Source organism: Ictidomys tridecemlineatus, chromosome 11 (genome assembly GCF_052094955.1).
Source record: "Ictidomys tridecemlineatus isolate mIctTri1 chromosome 11, mIctTri1.hap1, whole genome shotgun sequence".
Lineage (NCBI taxonomy): Eukaryota > Metazoa > Chordata > Mammalia > Rodentia > Sciuridae > Ictidomys > Ictidomys tridecemlineatus.
Window position 1 is genome coordinate 118,053,116 of NC_135487.1, and position 21,266 is coordinate 118,074,381.

Below are 21,266 nucleotides of genomic sequence, written 5' to 3' on the forward strand. Positions count from 1 at the left end.
GCTGTTTGTTGGGTAAGAGTAACAAGCATTCCTGGGCTAACAGTGAGATCCACAGGCTGCCCAGCCCCGGGGCTCCCTAGTGTGTCCTTGAAGGTCCCTCTTGCATTTTCCTCATCTCTCTTTGGATCTATCAAACCTCAAACCCCTTCTTTCTACTTCCCAGATGAGAATAGTGACACCTTCAGAAGTCAAGTGACAAGTCTGGGTTCACCAGTTAGGTAGAAGTATGTGTACTTCCCCCAACGCTCCTCTTTCCAGCCCAACCAATGGAAATAAATGCACAAAAATCAGAGATGGAGTAATTTTCATGGTTAGTCTTGTTCTACGAGCATGGAATGGGTTCTATTTCTTGAATTTTCAGGGCACACTTTATAATTTGTACAAGAATTATGAGTTTCCATTTTTTTTCTCAGATAAGTCAATCAGTAATACTGAGTCGTATTGAAACATTTGATAATAAATGTGCATACTTGGAACTTTTTTACATGCTTTAATATTTTTTTTACTTATTTTTCATGTAGTTGTTATCACTTTAGTTTTTGAAGATGTTATTTTCTCTTTTAATTTAATTTAAAAATATGTTTATGGTATAAGAGATTGAACTAGGGGTGCTCTACCACTGAGCTTCATCCCCAGTACTTTTCATTTTTTGTTTTGAGGCAAGGTCTTGCTAAGTCAGTGGGGCTGGCCTGGAACTTGTAATTTTTGTGATCTTCCAACCTCAGCCTCTGGAGCTGATGGGATTACAGGCGTTCACAGCTGTGCCTGGCTAGAAGACTTTATATTGCAGAATAGCTAAGGTACTTGAGTCCTGTTAAAAATTGTGTTTTATTGATAGAGAAATATCTAGACATTTGGACTGGCATCATCCTGATAATTTATAGTCATGGGACGGCATCGATCTTACAAACTTAAAAGACCCACTAACTGGTGACTGCCAGAAACAGTGTTTTTTTTTTTTTTTTTTTTTTTTGGTTTGTTTGTTTTTTGTGACATGAAGAATAGACCTTGGGGACAAGGTATTTGCCCTTGACCTTACTGTCACCCAGCACCTCATCCTCTCAACTCCACCAGCCACTTGACACAAAAGGCATATCAGGAGGGCTTGCTTTGACTTTCCTTTGATGCCACACTATCTGGGGAGCAGGTATTAGGCAGCAGATGGTGAGCCAGCCCACACTTACTAAGAATTTGATATGATCTAATGATTTGTCAGTGTTTTGTTCTGTGCAAAGGGCATGACCATTTCTTATCTCATTTTGAATCCTTTATCAGTCTTATCAGGTCAGTACAAATCTATAATTCCTAATCCATAATTCCAAAAAATGAGTACCATATTCAATTATGAGGGCTACTGTAGATTCTGTTAGAGATGTTGGGCTATATTTGGTATGCTTGACCAATTTGTTTTATTTTTTCCTTTTTCTTTTGTTTTGCTTTTGATATTGAGGATTGATCTTAGGGGCACTTTACCATTGAGCTACACCCCTATCCGTTTTTATTTTTTTATTTTGGAACAGGGTCTCACTAAATTGCATAGGCCAGCCTCCAATTTGTGATCCTCCTGCCCCAGCTTCTAGAGTCACTGAGATTACAGGTGTGTACCACCATGCTTGTCTCAACCTAACTCTTCTGAAAATCCTCAAATTTTCTAATATTCAGCTGGTGCTGAGTTTTGGATAAAGAACTGTGAACCTGAATTCTTATTTCTAACTTACCTGTGAGAAAACCAAGGTAATTCAAAGGGACAGGCTCTTCTCTTAAGGGTTCTTGGGCAGATGGAGGGTGATTACTATAAGAGGATGATAGGGAGGATTCTAGGTGAGAGAAATTCTTTTTTCTTCCTTTGGTGCTGGAGATTGAACCAGGGCCTAGTGCATTCTCAGTAAGGGCTCTACCACCTAGTTACATCCCCAGCCCTGTGAGGGGAACTTTTGTTCTTCTTACTTCTCTCTTTGTTTCCTGGTCTAATAGCCTCTGGAGACAAGGTGGGTATATTTTAAGCACCCAGCGTCTACTTGAATTCCAGTGTCCCTAGCTATCTATCTCAGTAGGAATGGCCACTGAAGAGGTGTGAGTGTCTCCCAAGAATTTTGCATTTCTCACACCAGACAATTGGAATGCTATCAATGGAGGATTTTTTTTTTCACAATCAAAGAAGTACCACGATCATTAAGCCTCAGTAGGGAGAATACTAATTTAGCAAGCAGAGATCAGATTCATTCTTTTAAAAAAATTATACTGAGAATCCACTGAAGGCCAGGTCATATGCTAAATTTCAGGAGGAAGTAAGAGGGTGGGAAAACAGAGGGGAATAACATGAAGGTCACAATCTGTTCAAGATCAGCGTTTGGCAAATGTAGCTCATGGCCTGGTTTTGTATGGTCAGCGATCTAAGAATGATCTTTACATGTTCAGAGGTTGTTGAAAATAAGCAAGCAAGTGAGAAAATAGACAAATCAAAAAAGTAAAGAGTGTGCAAGAAAGAATTATGTGGTCAAAAAGTCTGCAGTATTTGTTGTCTGATTCTTTGCAAAGAAAAATTGTGATATTTGCTCAAGATGATCTATCCAATGAGGAAATTAGAAACACATACACACAAAAATTATAGGTCTAAACCATATAAAGAAAAAGATATATAAATAGAGATGTAAATAAATAGAAAAACCAAGGTTTATATTAGCATAAACATTTGAAGCTGGGTACAGTGGCATGTGCCTGGAATCCCAGCAGCTTGGGAGGCTGGGGCAAGAGGAAGGTGAGTTGAAGGCCAATCTCAACACTGTAGTGAGGCCCAAGTCACTTGGTGAGACCCTCTCTTAAAGTAAAAAATAAAAAGGGCTGGGGATGTAGCTCAGTGGTATAGCTCCATTGGGTTCAATCCTCATTACCCTCCTCTGGCCAAAAATAGTTACAATATTCAACTTTATTAATAAATAAAGAAGTGCAAATTATAAGTTGGCTTTTAAAAAATTGAAAGTGAACAAAAATCAGTAAATTATAATTTCTGACTATAAACTCAGCTCATCATTCAAACCTCCATTTTCCCTTCCTTTCTTCTAATGTTGGTAGCAAAATATTAATATTCCTAGTCTTCCTGGAATACAAATATAATGCCTGGAGAGACCATAGTTATCCTGTGATCAGGAAGTGAAAAATCATGTACAAAGGATAGCAAAGGAGTAAGATCAAAGTAGACAAATATCTTCTTAACATTGTTAATTTCCACACCAGTCCTGTCTGACCTACACTTGGTATTTTTGTTTTGTGACAAATAATCCCCTTACCTAGTTAATCTACTATGAAAATATTTTCTAGACTTTTCATCAAAATATATCCTTGATGCACTAACACTGGCCTTTGTTCATTTCTAGTGGAAGAAAAATTGGCACAAGTTATCAGAACAATAAAGATGACTTCAAAAAGTGTTCATACTATTTTGCCCAAAATTTCACTTCTAGAAATTTATGTCTGGGAAAAAAATTGAATGTGTAAATAAAAGCTTTATGTATAAGAATGTTTAGTGCAGTGTTGTTTATTATAGTAAAAACTTGGAAATAGCTTAACAGTTCAACAATGAGACAATTAAGTTACTAAAAAAGTTTCTGCAACTGAATATTTGGTGATTAAAAATCTTGTTTTCAAAGAATATTTGATAAATATTAAATGCTTAGCAGTTTTGTGAAAGTAAATAAATAACCAACTCAGGATATATGTACTCTTCTTTCTGTTCATTTATTTGTGGAGTTGGGAATTGAACCTAGGACCTTGTGCAAGTTAGGCAAGTTTTCTACATCTGAGCTATACCCAGAGCCCTCTTTATACATATGTGATCAGGAGTCAATGGGAGCTGTCTTTGAATAATGGGGTAAAGAGGAATTTTTGATTGATTTCTAAAGTTATTTAGAAATAAATATACAGAGAAGAATAGCAAGTAAACATTTAACAAAATTTTACATAATAAATACTATATACATGTGAATGTGGATATTAGCCTTTCTTAGTATCAAAATATATTATTAAGGTATAATAATTTAAACAGTATAGAACCAGGGTAAAAACAATTAAAATGACCCTAGGGATGTATTTAATGCCTATGAAAGCATTAACTATGATAGAAAAAAAATACGCAAATAACACTGGGAAAAGAAATTTGAAAGTAGAAAATCATCAGTTTAGATCTTCACCTCACATCACACAAGAAAATTAACTCCAGAGATATTTAAAAACGAAATTGAAAATTTCCAGGTTTTATAAAGAAATGTACTAAGTGGATAAGGAACATCTGAAGGCCATGGTCTAGGGTGAGCTCTTCTCTCCCCCAGGCTCCTGGACTCACCTTTCCTGGGCATGGCTGGTTCTGGTGTGGACATGCACCAGCACCGTCCCCAGGGTGACCGAGGAGTCCCGAGGAGGCCTGGTCTCTCCTGGGAATCTGCCTTTCAGTCAGGACCTTGGTTCTCACCTACTTCATTTTGGGGGTGGGTCCTGGGGATGGAACCCAGGGTGTTCCACCAGGAGCTACATTCCAGGCCCCCTCTATTTTTTGTCTTGAGGGTGGGACCTTGCTGAGTTGCCATCCTCCTTCCTCAGCTCCCCAGGCGATGGGATCACAGTGTGTGCCACTGGCCTGGCCTCCTCTGCTCCTTACCATCTGACTGTGGCTGCTGGATTTTTTTTCTGAATTGTTTTGCCCCTTCTGCTGTCTCTTGAAAACAGTGGGAAACACCTGGTTGTTGTGAGTATTAGAACATGACCTGAGTATCTGATGGTGGAAGCATGGCCTGGGGTAATGGAGCAAAGTGGAGAAAAATTTCATTTCTTCTTTTTTTTTTTTTTTTGTAGTACTAATGATTGAAACCAGGGTTTCGTGCATGCTAGGCAAGTGGCTTACCACTTAGTCACATCCCCAGCCATCCCCTCACCAGGATTTTTAAAAAAATTTGAGATAAGATCTCTCTAAATTGCTGGCCTCGAAGTTGTAATTCTTCTGTCTCAACCTCCTAAATCACTGGGATTACAGGCAGGGCACCATTACTCCTGTATTAAATTTTTGTTTTAATTTTTTTTGTTACTGGGGATTAAACCCAGGGCCTCACATGTGCTAATCACATGCTCTGCCTCCGAGTCACACCCCTACCAGGAGTTTTACATTTTTCCTTGTACATTATTCTTTTGAGAAATTTATTGAGCTGGTGTGGTGATGCATTCTTGTAATCCCAGTGACTCGAGAGGCCAAGGCAGGAAGTTTGCAAGTTTGAGGCCAGTCTGGACCACTTAGTGAGACCCTGCCTCAAAATAAATAAATAAATGAATAAATAAATAAGGGTTAGGGTTGTAAGTTCAGAGATAGAGCACACCTGGGTTCAATACTGAAAACACACACACACACACACACACACACACACACACACACACACACCAGAAAAGAAAGTTTTTGGATGAACCATATGTAACATTTGTGTATTTTAGTACCAGTTGCAGTCAGTTTCTTTCATTAAACTAATGATTTTTTTTTTCAATGGGATCAATGGATCAAACCAGAGCCATGTCCTCTATCCTTGCGTGGGCTCTTTTTCATCCAGCGAGAAGGTCCATGGACCAGAGTAGTGCAGAGTGCAGCTGCAGAGTCATGAATCAAGACCTCCAGAGACCAAGCAGGAAGCAGGTCTGATTTTATTTTGCAGTTACCATGTGTATACACTGGGGCAGTAGCTAAGCAGGTTACAGGCAGCCACCAATAGAATTTCTGGCCAATTGTCCTTGGGACAAGCAATGGAGGAGCCCACCATAAAGCAAGTGCAGAGATTGCAACACGTGGCCTTATGCTTAGGGCGCTGTGCCTACGGGGTAAGCGGCCTGCGCTCACGTGCCTAGCACAAGGGGAGTGGCCCGCCACTCAGGCGCCCCTAACATGTGCTACATATGCAGTACTCCATGCACTTGTCCCCACATATCCTCACCTCCTTTGACTCCCATCTGGGTCCAAGAGAGAGAGCAATATGCAAGAAACACTGAAAAACACAGTTTCCCTGAGGTCACCCAGATGCACAGCAAGTCCTGCTCTGGTGCCATGGACAGAGCGGCCGGTTTGCTCCCCCAGCACTGACCAAGGTGGGTGGCTCCTGTGCCTGGGATGACAATGAGACGTGCTGGTGCTGAAGAGGAAGCAGTGTCTGAAGAGCAGCAACGTTCCCCCACTCCAGGCTCAGCATCAGAGGCAGCAGGACACCAGGTCACACCGTCAGTGGTCAGCTGGGGCCTCAGACTGAGCAGCCCTGAGAGGACTCAGTGGGGCTGGGGTTTGTGTAGAAGGGAGATTTCTTGTTTGTTAGCCCACATCCCCTGGGAATTATGGGTTTCAAAGAGGACCAGGAGTCTCCTTAGAATGGGAGGGGATGAAAGGCGGAGAACTTTCAGTGCCATTACAAAGCCCACATAACCTCTGGGCTGTTGTACCCCAGAGAAATATCAGTTATGCTGAAGAATTAATGATACACGGGGCGAGGTGGTGCACATCTGTCATCCTAGCAACTCAGGAGGATTGCAAGTTCAAGACCAGCATCAGCAACTTACCAAGACCCTGTGTCAAAATAAAAAATGAAAGGAGACTGGGGATGTGGCTCAGTGGTTAAGCACCCCTGGGATCAATCCTTGGTACAAAACAAAACAAACAAACAAACAACAACAACAACAACAAAAAACCAATGCTATGAAAGTGTTGTATTGTGGTTGTATGTGAGAATTATTGTATTGTTAGAAGACATTTATTTAGGGCTAAATGTTCATGTTAAAAGACATTTATTTAGAGCTATAGGTCCATGTTGTATGTAGTTTACTGTGAGATGGTTCAGACAAAAAACAGTGAGTGTGTGTGCATGCATGTGTATGTGTACGGAAAGAGAGAATAAATAAATGATAAACAAATGGGTAAAATATTCAGAATAGGTGAATGTAGGTAAAGGATATATATGTGTTTTGTATTATTTTAATTTTTGCAACATTTTTAATTTTTAAATAATTTCTAAATAAAAAAATTAGTTAGACAATGGAATTGTTGTGAGATCTGAGTGATAAATTAGTGTTTGGACAATGCAGAGTGGGAGGACAAGGAGGAAGCCATCAGCTTTGTCTGGTGGGAGTCTTAGGGGAGAGGTCTCAGAGAAGCTCAAGGAGAGCCTTGAAGGATAATATGTGTGTGGGGAGCTGGGGCATCAGATTGAGGTGGGGGGGCATGAGGCAGGGAAGGACTGTGAGGTCTAATGTACCCCAAGAGTCTGGTGACACACCCTCTGGTGTGCCTGACAAAGCAGGACTCCCCTGCCAGATGGTGTCACCTGTGTGACTAAGAGCACAGCTCCCTGCTCCTCCTGCTGTCACCCATCCCATCTCATTTCCAGAGAATAAAGCTTTGGTACCTTCAAAGGGAAGAGTGTCAGGGGGAGGGGCAAGCAGCTGGGCTGGGCGGGGCTTGTGTGGTTTGGTTCTTCCCATAAAGGGCTCAGCACCTCACCCACATCAGGACCCTCTGCAGAGGGAGCTGGGAGTCTCCACCTGGAAGGACTTTCAGCTTCTGTGGTCTGTGAGGCAGGAAGGTGGGAGCTACTTGGGTGGATGGGAAAGGGTCCTTTACTTTCTTGGGTTCTTTCTGGGTGTTGAATCCAGGGGTGCTTTACCACAGAGCTACATCTGCAGTCTGTTTTATTTTTGATTTTGAGACAAGTTCTTGGTAAGTTGCTGTGGCTGACCTCAAACTTGGGATCCTCCTGCCTCAGCCTCCGAGGTCACTGGCATTACAGATGCACGCTGCAGAGCCCGGCTAGGAAGATGTTTCTGGGTGTGGGACAAGATCCATGGATGGTGGTGGGGGAGGGTGAGGACACCAGCTCAGGTCTGGTGTCAGTCTAGGGACGGAGGAGCCATGGCCCCTTGGGTGTTTATAGGGGTCAACAGGGTGGAGGCTATTTCAGGAGTTCCAGATGGTTGATCACTTTCCTCTGGAGATTTCCTGACTCAGCAAAGTCAGGGAGGAAGAATGGGAGGAAGACCAAGGTGGCCCAGGCAGTGATCCTGGCGTCTTGTTTCTCCTTACAGGACAATGACCAGACTCTGCTTCCTTTTGTTTCTCTCTGTGGCCACCGAATGGTGCAGCGCAGGTAAATCACTCCAAGGAGCATCAGTTCCCTCTGCTCCCCTCTGGGGCGCCTCAAAGCACAGGGAGTAGAGCTGGGCTGGGTTTTAAAGCCCTGGGCCAGAAGAGGAGTCCTGGAGGTGCACGGAGCACACCCGTGGCTGCCAGCTTGAGATGTGAACTTGGGCAGGTTTCTGGCTTCTCCTGGGTCTGGCTGCAAGGAGGTCAGGGCAGAGACAGAGACTGTCCTCTCCCAGCTGCTCTGGCTCCTGTGGCCTTGGCCTTGGATCTGTAGATGGAGCTGGTAGCCCCAGGTGTCAGGAATCTTCCTCTAACTTCCATCCTTCCCGTTCCATTTCTCATGACAGACATGATGGTGATGTGTTCCAGTGTTACCTGGTCTATTGTTTATTTCAGTTCATTCCATCGTCAAGTGAAAAGGCACATTTTCATACACTATTTCATTTGCCGTCCATGAGTAAGAAGAGTTTATTGATGGCATTTTTTTTTCCTTTGGTGGAACTGGGAATGGAACTCAGGGATGCTTTACCACTGAGCACATCTCAAGCCATTCTTGTAATTTTTCATCTTGAGGCAGGGTCTCATTAAGTTTCTGAGGCTGGCCTCAAACTTACGATTTTCCTGCCTCAGCCTCCTGAGTGGCTAGGATTACGGGTGGGAGCGACCATGCTTGACTTCTTTCATGTGCTTTTAGAGCAATAGACAAGGCCCTTTCCCCGCTGGTCTCTGCTAATTCCTCAGCTTTAGTTTTCAACCCCATCACATCCTATGGTCCAGCCAAGGAGGCCACTGACCTGTGGTTTCAGCAGATGGGTCTCTGCTTGGTCATCCCCTCATGGTGTTTTGCATGCCTTCTGGAGTGTTCTCTCCCCTTTCCCTCTGTCTCATAGCCAGTTCCTATTCATTCTGTAAGAATCAACCTGCTCTGAGTGACTTCTGGTCCCTTCTCAGCAGGTTGTCTTTTCCTGTCCCCACAGGTGGGCCTCTCCTTACCCAGTTTTAGTTGGGTCCCTCTCGGGGTCCTTCCTCCCTCTAGGATGCAATCTCTTGAAGAAGTGTGCCAAATTGTCTTTGAGTGCCCAGTGTCTGGGGGGTGCACACAGTAGGGATTTAAGTAAAGTTGGTGGAGTAGAAGACTCCGACTCTTCAGCCAGTGCTAGCTTTTGGATCAGACAGTCTTAGCAGAGGGAGTCCCTGACTTCTTGGAATTTCAGAACAGTGACGAGCTGAGACAGTGGGCTGGGTGGAAACTAATGTCCAGTAAGGACGGTCTCAGTGGTACCAGACCTGTTAATGAGAACTGTTCTCACATTCTCTAGCAGTGGCCCGTTCTCCTGAGATGTTCTGGGAGGATGAAGAATGTGCCTCTTCCTTTTCTTCCCTGCCTAGAAGCTGCAAGGAAATCAAAAATACTTGCCAGAAAGCAAGAGGTAAGTAATGAACCAACCCAGCATTCTCTCTTTGAAGAACCTTTTTTAGTGCAACACAGCCTAGTCATGGAAATCAAGAGGAACAGAATCTGTTCTGGCTCCAATTTTCACCCCAAAGAGGTTTCCAGTGGGTCTTTCTTCATTTCTGCACTGGGGATTGAGCCCAGAGGCACTCTTACTACTGAGCTAAAAATCCAGATTTTTTAGTTTCTTCTATTTTGAGACAGGGTCTCACTAAGTTGCCCAAGCTAGCCCTGAACTTGTGATCCTCCTGCCTCAGCTTCCGGAATAGCTGGGATTATAGGTGTGCACCACTGTGACCAGACTCTGGTGGGAATTTGAGGTGTTTGTGTTCCATGCAGCACATGATCTTCTGAACACAGGGAACATGCAGTTTGCCAGTGATCTTGGGTGGTGACAAGAACTGTGATGACCTAAGATCCTCCTCTACTTGTGAACCATCGAGTTAGTCTGCTGCAGGTTCAGGGATGATGGCACAAAGCGTGAGATTCCTGAGGCAGAAACATAGAAATTCCTTAGTCCAGCAAAGCAGAAGCCAGAGTATCAATATCTTCTTGTGCCTGGCCAGGTGACATCTCTACATGTAGTTAGTTTGTCAAGCAGGCTGACAAATGTGGCCAGTAAAGAAACAAGCTGGTGGCGGTGGCACATGCCTATAACCCCAGTGACATGGGAGGCTGAGGAGGGAGAATCACAAGTTCAAGGCCAAAAAAAGAAAGAAAAAGCAAACAAATGAGCTCTTTGTAGAGTCAGGTAGTTTCTTACAGAAACGGCAAGATCAAGATTAGCAAAGGTGTCAGCTTTTCTGATTCCTTGTCCTGTGGGCGAGGAGAAAGGGCCAGTTGACGATGTGACGTGGGTCGCAGGGTGCTCTGATGCTGAGGAGCCAGTCTGTGTTGCAGTCAGCAGTCTCATAGGCTGTGACGGAACCCTAAGGGGCACAGGTAAGATGAAGCAGAAAGCCTCAGAGCTCCTCAGAATCTGGGAGGCAATGAGAACTGTCCTGACGGCTGAGCAGCGACAGCTTCCATGGAAGTCAGGGGGGCGGGGAGGGGTGACCACGGAGGAGCCCCTCACAAGCTTCCCAAGTTGCCGTGGTTTGGGGGGAATCACGGGCTTTCTGGAAAGATCTAGGTGAGCTGCCTGTGGGGCCAAGGGAGAAATGTGCCAGGTGCTCACAGGGACCAGCCCCCTGCAGGTTGTGGAGAAGAGGCCCACTCTGAACTTGGGGAATCTGAGTCCCACATTAAAGCCCAGGAGGCATGTGCTCTGAGAAGTGCAGGGGCCTCATTCTGACCTCTGCTGAGATGAGGCTCCATGAGGATTTCTGGCCTCTCCTGTCCAGAGGGAGGCTGTCTCTAAACGACGGAACCATCTTTCTGTATGTGCTTTATAAATTCTTTGAGAAGATAATACAGAACAATGGTGGTCAACACCTCTGCTTTAGAAGGGAAGAAACACGAGATACCCATGGAGGATTCTTATTCTCCCCTTGGAGATAAGAGAACAGTGTGAGAACCTTCAGAATACAATTTTAGCTCCCAGGGAATTCTGGTCTTAGGGCTCAGATGGACCAGGAGCTTGCAGACAGGGAGGCTCGGGGCTGGTTCTCTCCACAGATGGCCTGTATTTCCTCCGGGCCAAGGATGGTGCCATCTACCAGACCTTCTGTGACATGACCTCTGCGGGTGGTGGCTGGACCCTGGTGGCCAGTGTGCACGAGAACAACATGGCTGGGAAGTGCACGGTGGGCGATCGGTGGTCCAGCCAGCAGGGCAACAGAGCAGACTACCCAGAGGGGGACGGCAACTGGGCCAATTACAACACCTTCGGGTCTGCAGAGGCGGCCACCAGTGACGACTACAAGGTGGGTGCCACTGGGAAAGGGTGAGGACCTCAGTGTGGCTGGGCACAGCATGCAGGAGGTGGGTTGGGAGGGGGGCTGTGGACATGGGGCTGGAACAGAAGAGAAATAATTAATGTCTTACATCCCAGTGTCGGGAGCCTCTCTGAAAGAAGCTGTGTGCACACCCTTAAGTCCTGAGCAAAGGGGTACTGAACAGTTATTGCAACCCGTAATACACTGGGCTTTAACTCCATTGGGATAAGGAAGGTGTGGCTTCAGGAGTTGGTGTCACCCCATGAGGTCGAGTTACACTCACCTCTTCCTTTCTAATCCTACCCCTTTGCCCTTTTTGGGATAGAATAATCCATGGAACCTCCCCTTGTGTGTCCCCTGTATAAGAATAAAGAATTCCAGTGGCTCTCTCTCTTTCCACGGACCCCTAAGTCACAGAGCCACCCCCTGATTTTGAAAAGGTACATCTCTGTGTTTGCGTGCTTTCTTTGTCATTTTCTTAAGTTACTGGAATAGTCAGATTCTGTGAACCCAACATGGGTCACCAGCTCAGGTAGATGGCGATATCCAGCTTCCTCCCACAAGGCCATTAGGCAGCGGGATGGTGGTGGGGGCATGATCTGCTGGAGGTGGGTGTGTGTGAGCACGGCTGGCCATCTGTCCACCTGGAGCCTAGGGCTGTCAGCTCAGCTGAGGGAATCCATGTGTGTCTTTTGATCCTGTGGGGCATTCTGGGCTGGTCAGTCTCAGTGTTGGTTGCTTTCCAGAACCCTGGCTACTACGACATCCAGGCTGCGGACCTGGGCATCTGGCATGTGCCCAACAATAGCCCCATGAAGAACTGGCGGAATAGCTCTCTGCTGAGGTACCGCACCACATCTGGCTTCTTCAAGCATTTGGGACACAATCTGTTTGGCCTCTACCAGTTACACAGGGTTGCTGGCTTGGGAGCACTTAAGTGTTTGGGGTTGGGGGACAAATCAGCTCTCTGGAGCCATGTCCTGAGTGAGTGGCTGGGAAAATCAAAGTCATTTCTATTTGAGTGGTATTTTAAAGAGTTCAGTGCAATATCATGCATATCCCAGAGACTCTGAGCCAGGCAAGGGAAGAGCCAGAAGAGAGGAAAGAAAGTGGAAGAGACACAGAGAACTTGGGACTCTTGGAGAGATCCTGCTATGGGGAAGAAGGAGTCGTCATTATTAAGACTGGTTTCTGAGTAATGACAGTTGACTTGAAGGGATCCCTTTCCTGTCCAAAATGGTGGCATATCTACTGTCCTTAAAAAACTTTTCTTTTTGGTTCCTGCAGAAATATCCAGTGAAGTATGGATTAGGGAAGTGTTGGAATGACAATGGCCCAGCAATACCTGTGGTCTACGACTTTGGTGATGCTCAGAAAACCGCATCTTACTACTCACCTAATGGTCAAAGTGAGTGTTTGCTCCCAAAGTCCAATCAGAAGTCCTTTCTTGAACTCTTGGTGAAAGGGGGAAAGAGGGTAAATAACAATAATAAAGAACTGCTAGACAGGGTCAGAGGTGCATTCTTGTCATCCCAGCTACTCTGGAGGCTTGAGGCAGGAGGATTGCAAGTTTGAGGCCAGCCTCAGTAACCTAATGAGACCCTGTCTCAACATAAAATATAAAATGGGTTGGGGATGTGGCTCAGTGCCAGAGCAGCCCTGCATTTGATCCCCAGTTCCACCACCAAAAAAAGCAAGAGCTAGTATAGACTGATTGAGCTGTTAAAATATGTCAGACTAATTTCTAGGAATTTAACATGATTTTGTCATTACATCATGAGAAAATTATGCAGTTAGGATTATAATTTTCGCCATTTCACAGGGCATAAACCCAGCCTTCCTAACCACCTCCCTGTGCAGCCTCTTATAATAGTTAAGAAAAGGCAAAGGCTAATGTTTACAGGAAAGAACTAGCAAAGTGGTGAGGAAGATTTGTTTTTATTTATGTATTTATTATTCTGGTCCTGGGATTTGAACCAGGGGCACTTAACCACTGAGCAACACTCCCAGCCCCTTTAAATATTTTATTTAGAGACAGGGTCTCACTGAGTTAGGGCCTTGCCAACTTTCTGAGGCTGACTTTGAACTCATGATCCTCCTTTCTCAGCTTTTAGAACCACTGGAATTACAGATATGCAACACTGAATCCAGTGAAGATTTATTTTTATTTTGAAGGATAGCTATTATTTTTCTTAAAAGCGAGGCACTAAGCAACTCACTGAGACCCTGTCCCTAAATAAAATACATAATTGGGCTGCAGATGTGGTTCAGAGTTCAAGTGCTCCTGAGTTCAATCCCTGATACCCCTACTCCAAAAAAAAAAAAAAGACTTTTTTTCAGTATCATAAAACCACAGAAATTAAGTCTTGGATCAGAAAATCAAAAGCCATTGCCTTTAAAAAAAATTTTATATGTTTGTTAATGGGCCTTTATGTTATTTATTTATATATGTGGTGCTGAGATTTGAGCCCAGGGCTTCACACATGCTATGCAAGAGCTCTACCACTGAGCTACCACTCTCCTACTGTGGAGAGCAGTGACTAAGACTGGAGGTCTCTGATGACCTCATGACTGGGGCATGCCTGGTGCCTTGGAATGTTTCTGCACCAGGGCACAGGATGCTTAGCTGCTGTGGGAATGCCCTGCATGAGGAGGCTCTGTGTAGGAGTCTTATCAGCTTCCACAGTGATCTCAGGCACACAGCTCCTGGGAGTAGAGGACCTCTCTTCTGACAACCACAATGTTTTCACCAGCTCTGTGACTCCTGAGCCTGTCCTCTAACAGTACCTTTATAAATGGACTTTCTCGAGCACTCCACAAAGCTCCTAACATTGCACATTGCAACTGTGGAAAAGCTGCATAAGTGTTTCTAGTCCTGTAACTTTCCTGAATACAAAGAATAATTCATGCAGAGTCTTTAACCTGATAACGAGACATATATAAATGGAGATTGCTGGAGTAACGTTTCAGATCTGCTTCTCCATCAGAGAGCAGCACTCCACCCGACCCCAGCTTTATCTTCAAAATTATATGTGTGTGTGTGAATCTTTATTTTTCTTATCTCCCTTCACCCCTCGCTGGAACCTTCTAGTTTGGCCACACTGGTTGCTGCACCCTACTGTTTGCTTAGACTTTAATGACAGTGGGAAGGCAGGTGATGCTGGGAAAACAAGCCCATGGTCACTGACTGAGATGGGTGTCAACAGCAACAGGTGGCTGCATCTGACAATTGCTTAACCTGCTCAACTTTACATAGCAATCTTTCTTTCTATTTTCTTTTTATTTAGTGTTATTGGGGATTGAGCCCAAGGGTATTCTACCACTGAGCTACCTCCCCAGATAATTTTATTTATTTATTTTTTTGAGACAGGGTCTCACTAAGTTGCTGAGGCTGGCTTAGAATTGATGATCCACGGGCCTCAGCCTCCTGAGTCACTGGCATTACAGGCTGCACCACCCTGGTGGGCCTGGTGAGCTTTCTGAACAGTCTAATTTCTCCACAATCTTTAGGAAAACAAGTCTTCTGTGAGTTCCAGCCTCTTACCCTAAATGACAGAGGTTCCCCCAGGTCAAGGTCAGGGCTGGGATGCATCCACCACTGGCCAAAAGGGTGTGGGGCTTTGATGTTTGGCTGTAGCCTAAACTTTTGGCTTAGGGCATCTTCATCTGGTTAAAAAAGAAAATGCTTCTCGTTGTTATTATTATTTGATACTGGGAATCGATCCCAGGAGCACTTTGTCACTGCACTACAGGTCCAGTCTTTTTTTAATTTTGAATTTTGAGATAAGATCTCACTAAGTTACTGATGGTCTCACTACATTGGTGAGCTGGTGTTGAACTTGGGATCCTCCTGCCTCAACTTCCTGAGCTGCTGGGATTGCAGGTGTGTGCCGCTGTGTCCTGCTCTAGTCACTCTTTTTAATACTTGGCTCTTGTTTGCATTTTCTTTTTCAGGAGAATTTGTTGCAGGATTTGTCCAGTTCAGGGTGTTTAATAATGAAAAAGCAGCCAACGCTCTCTGTGCTGGAATGAGAGTCACTGGCTGCAACACGGAGCACGTGAGTTTCTGGGAGACAGCAGCCTGCACGCAGGCGTGGGGCGGCGGGAGGGGCATGCTGGCCTGTGTGGGATGTGCCCTGTGTATCTAAATTGCTCTCTTCTCCATTTGGTCTCTTTACTCTCTTTTTCCATTTTCCTTGGTGTATTAATGCCTACCAGTTGGCCTTGGTGCTACATATTCCTATACGCACAAGACATAATTTGACCACTTTTCACTTAGTCTTTTTCTCTCCTCCTCTTTTCCTGGTCCTTCCTCTTTTCTACTGGCCTCCCTTCTGTTTTCATGAGATGCCACACTTTCCCCCTTTTCTCTTTAGTTTCCACATATTGGTTACTCTTTTAATGGTGCCATATGAACAGAATTTGAATGGGGTCCATTTTATCAATATTTTTAGTTTATAGTTAGTATGCTTTGGCTTGCTTTCTTCTTTTCTTTCTTTCTTTCTTTCTTTCTTTCTTTCTTTCTTTTTTTCTTTCTTTCTTTCTTCCTTTCATTCTTTCTTTCTTTCCTTTTCTTTTTATTTTACACAGGAGAGTGTATCCAGGGGTGCTCTATCAGTGAGCTACATCCCCTTTTCATTTTGAGACATGGTCTTGCTAAGTTGCTGAGGCTGGCCTTGAACCTGCCATCCTCATGTTGCAACCTCCTTAGTCACTAGAATTATATGTATGTGCCACCGTGCACACTCAACCTCTGCTTTCTTAAAGAAATATTTCCTTGTATTGAGGTCATAAGGCTATTGCAAATATAACATTAATATAACATTAATACTGGAAAAATTTTAATATTAACATCTAGAGTACTCATCTTTATGTGAGCTTGTGTATATATATATATGACTGTTACTTCCCTTCCTCCTTGCTGAGTCTCAGGCACCAGGGCTCCAGGACCTCCTGTCCAGGCACAGGCATCCTGTGCTGTTTAGGACCAATAGCAAGGGTTGAGGTTTCAAATGCACCATTGCTGTATGCTGAGCCTTTGAGATAAAACATTCTGTTACCTGGAGTTACAGTAAGGATTATATTCAGGAACAACCCACGAAAGCCTTTCAAGCTGAGACTTTGTGCTGTTGGGGCATGGGCAAGATGTAGGTCTCCCCCAAACTACTTTTAGGGTGGCCTCCTCATTGGAGGCTAAAGTTTGGTTAAGTAATAGCATAATATCTTTCCAGGTGAGGTCAAACATCTGGCATAAGTTGTAAAATATTACAATATATGTATTTGGATCTTCTGAAAATCTCCCTGAATTAGTTCTTATCTGTATTAAGTTGGGGAGGGGGGGTCTCCTTAATTTCTTTCCCTTAATAGGTGATTTCTTAAGGCCTTGTTTCATGAGAGTGATTGAGATTAGACCTAATAACAAATGAAAATGAAGCACTTTCCCTGATCATTTGTAATTTTATAGTATGTAGGCTAGTCGATCCATTTTAATGTTATATCTAGAATGCAAAATGGACAAATTAAGAGAACTTCAATCCCTTCTTGAGAGGTCTTAAAATATCTTTATATCTTACCCTCTAAACAAGTCAGTATCTCTCAATTGTCCTTTGAATATACAACCAAGTTTACTTTCCAGTGTAGAGAGTAACATACAAGTTTTAAAATATATGTTATTGGTAATAGGTCCAGTCAGAGAACCCTGAACTATATAAATGAATTTTTAATTTGTTATTTTTATATTTTGAATTATCATACAACTTTAATTTGGAGAACTCTGGTTTTGAATAAATGTTCTCTTAAATCTTGCATTTTAAAGATTCACATTCTTAGGAAGTAAATATAATTGATATATGGAAATAAGTAATAATTTTCATAATTATTGATTAAAAATTATTTGTTTTTAATTAGTTTTACATGACAGTAGAATGCATTTATGCACTTTGATATATCACACATAGAAGGGATATAATTTCTCATGTAGTCACATATATACATACAGTAATAATGTCTGTTTCATTCTACTATCTTTCCTATCTGCACATCCCCTCCCTCCCCTCCCATCACTTCCCTCTGCCTAATCTAAGGAAATGTTAGTACCCCTGCCTTATTGTGAAATAGCATCCCCATATTAGAGAAAACATTTGGCCTTTGGTTTTGTAGGATTGGCTTATTTAGCTTAGCATGATATTGTCCAACTTCAACCAATTACTGCCAAATCTCATAATTTTACTCTTCTTTAAAGCTGAGTTATATTCCATTGAATTTATACACCACATTTTCTTTATCCATTCATCTATTGAGGGACACCTAGGTTGGTTCTGTAGTCTAGCTATTGTGAATTGAGCTGCTACAAACATTGATGTGGCTGTGTCACTATAATATACTGATTTTAAGTCCTTTGGGTATAAACCAAGGAGTAAGATAGCTGGGTCAAATGGTGGTTCTGTTGCCAGTTTTATGAGGAATCTTCATACTGATTTCCTTCTTACTTCATACAGAGTGGTTACACCAATTTGCAGTCCTAACAGCAATGTATGAGTGCACCTTTTCACTGCATCTCATCAATATTTATTGTTGCCAGTATTCTTGATGATTGCCATTCTGAAAGGAGTGAGATGAAATCTTAGAGTACTTTGGTTTGTATTTCTCTAATTGCTAGAGATGTTGAAAACTTTTTCATATATTTGTTGATCAGTTGTATCTCTTCAGTGAAGTGTCTGTTCAGTTCCTTAGCCCATTTATTGATTGGGTTATTTGTATTTTTGGTGTTAAGATTTTTGAGCTCTTTATATATCCTAGAAATTAATGCTTTATTGGAGTTGCATGTGGTAAAGATTTTCTCCCAATATGTACACTCTCTCCTCAAGTTATAAATTATTTCCTTTGCTAAGAAGAAACTTTTTAATTTGAATCCATCCCATTTATTGATTATTAATTTTATTTCTTGCACTCTAGGAGACTTGTTAAGGAAGTCAGATCCTAGGCTGACGTGGTGAAGATTGGGGCCTATTTTTTTCTTCTAGTAGGCACAGGGTCTCCATGCTAGTGCCTAAGTCTTTGATCCACTTTGAGTTGATTTTTGTGCAGGTTGAGAGATAGAGGTTTAATTCTGCTACATATGGATTTCCAGTTTTGCCAGCGCCATTTGTTCAATAGGCTCTCTTTTCTCCAGTGAATATTTTTGGCACCCTTGTCTAGTATGAGAAAAATCGTATTTATGTGGGTTTGTCTCTGTGTCCTCTATTCTGTACCATTGGTCTACAAATCTATTTTTGTGCCAATATCATGCCATTTTTGTTACTATAGTTCTGTAGTATAGTTTAAGGTCTATTCACTTTTCTTGCTAAGGATTGCTTTAGCTATTTAGGGTCTCTTATTTTTCCAAATAAATTTCATGATTGCTTTTTCTATTTCTATGAAGAATGTCATTGGGATTTCAATAGGAATTGCATTAAATCTCTATAATGCTTTTGGTAGTGTGGCCATTTGGGCAATATTAATTCTGCCTATCCAAGAGCATGGGAGATCTTTCCATCTTCTGAGGTTCAACCCTCAGCACCAAAAATAAGACAAAAAAACCCCACAACAACTATAAATAATGAGGACCTACAAGAACACCTAACTCTATTGGGGGTGTCTGGGAAATGATTGCAAGAAAGGTAACTTCTGTGCTGTCTTGAGAGATGCATAGATAGAAATTTATGAGGTATCAGAGCAATTTATGTTGAATGAATAATGTGTTCAGAATCATCAGTGTTTCAGAGGACATGTGGCATACCAAGCTGTTTTGAAGTTTTGGTGCATGAGATGTATGTGGGGTAGTGACAGGAACTGGATTAGGAAGGGACCTCACATCACACCAATGATTTTGAACTTTATTCTATAGATTACAAGAGCCAACAAAACACTAAGGGAAGATCAACTTGATCGTTTTTGTGACGATTGTGCTGGTAGCAAAGTGGTGACAGATTCTAGTGGGATGAGATTAAGGACCAGGAGACCAATATTGAGGTGGTCACAATAGTTCAGGCCTGAAATAGGGGAGTGCTGAGAGGGATGAACAGGAGGTACTGATGAATTCCAAAGATTTTAAACTTATGTCCAGCTGAACACAGATGATGGAAAGACAATACATCTAGAATGAACTCATCATTTTTATTTGGGTAAAAAATATCATTTATTAAGTCAGGATGTCTGGAAGATGGACATGTTTAGGGTCAATGAAGGATACACAGTCATACGCTGCTGCATAACAATATTTTGATCAATGACAGACTACAAATATGACAGAGGCCCCAGGAGTTTATATTACCTGTGACATCATGGTCAACTTAGTTTGTGTAAATACACTATCATGTTCACACAGTGTCAAAATTGCCCAAAGATGCATTTCTCAGGTAGTGTCCCCATTGTTAAATGACGTCTGGATGTACCTAACTGTGTTTCAGTTGGGGGGAGCTTGAAGTGCCTTCAGAGAGGTCCCAGTGATAGAGTTTGAGCCCAAGAAACAAATGGAGTGGGGATAGAGCTTTGGGCCATCAGTGAGTTGTTAGTTGTTGCAACACGCAACTAAATCAGTCAGGGTCACTCCAGGTGAATTGGGCTGGCTATTACATAACCACACAGACACAGAAAGTAGCCTTTTCTTGGGGTTCAGCGATGGCTCCTCAGCCCCGGCTCCCACAAAAGAAGCAAGAGAGGCAGACAAAAAAGAGAGAGGGGAACAGTTCTGAAGCCCTAATTATTGAGGAGGAGACTCGAGAAAGTTCCACCAAATGAGGAAAGCGATTGGGTTTCAGGGGGGTAGAGCTCAGTCTCATTGGGGGACACCCATCTCCAGAGCTTCATTCCCCTGCTGAGTGGAGGTGAGGTCCACCTGCTTTGTACACATCAGAAGCCAGTTCCACACCTCCATCGCCCAAGGCTAAGGGTATGTGCTCATCTCCTATGTAGCAGCTCCAGACAGTTAGAACTGTAGCCAGAGAGGATCAGAAACCTATCAAGGAGAGGGAAATGTGTTCCCCTGTGAGGGAGCAGCACTTAGGGATTTCATGAAGGAAGAGTCTAGCCAGGGGATCTAAGAAGGAATGTGCAGAAAAGTTGAAGGAAAGTCAGGAGGAGATGGTGTGTCACTAAGGCTAAAGATTAAGAAGTTTTCATGGAAGAAATAGATCAACACTGCCAACGGAGAATTGAGGAGGACCGCATTTTCCCCTGGATTTGGAGGTCTTTGGACTCCCTGGCAGCTCTCTCATCACCACCTCCTTCTCTCCTTGTTTTCTAGCACTGCATTGGTGGAGGAGGATACTTCCCAGAGAGCAATCCCAAGCAGTGTGGAGACTTTTCTGCTTTTGATGCAGATGGACATGGAACACAGATGCATTTCAGCAACAGCCGGGAGATAACAGAGGCAGCTGTGCTTCTCTTCTATGGTTGAGAACTTCAGACTATGGGACCCAGAGCTCTTCTCCCAGGGATGCAGTCCCAAGGATGGAGAACCAATTGCCCAGGAACTAGAACATTAGAGTAGAGGAATGAAGAATAAATCATGCTAATTCAGGGATTGGTGTTTGTGTTATTCAACTTTGCATCCCTGCGACCAAAATATCTGTCAAGAACAACTTAGAGGAGGAAAAGTTTATTTTGGCTCATGGTTTCACAGATTCAGTCCCTGGTGGATCAAGTCCATTGCTTTGGGCCCAAGGTGAGGTGGAACATCATGATGGAAGGTGTGGTGGAGGGAAGTTACTCCACTTATGGCAGAAGGGGAGGGAGACAGAGACGA

General features: G+C 43.2%; 1 protein-coding gene across 1 annotated transcript; it reads left to right on the plus strand.

Annotated features, from left to right (window-relative positions):
• Positions 1-8,083: 8,083 nt before the first annotated feature.
• On the plus strand, positions 8,084-20,918 carry LOC144368692 (intelectin-2-like). The gene is made up of 7 exons (XM_078027831.1): positions 8,084-8,156; positions 9,472-9,582; positions 11,223-11,470; positions 12,229-12,396; positions 12,770-12,890; positions 15,437-15,540; positions 20,766-20,918. Exons 1-7 carry the CDS (start codon positions 8,099-8,101, stop codon positions 20,916-20,918), a joined length of 963 nt encoding a protein of 320 aa, XP_077883957.1. The 5' UTR covers positions 8,084-8,098.
• The last annotated feature ends 348 nt before the right edge of the window (positions 20,919-21,266 follow it).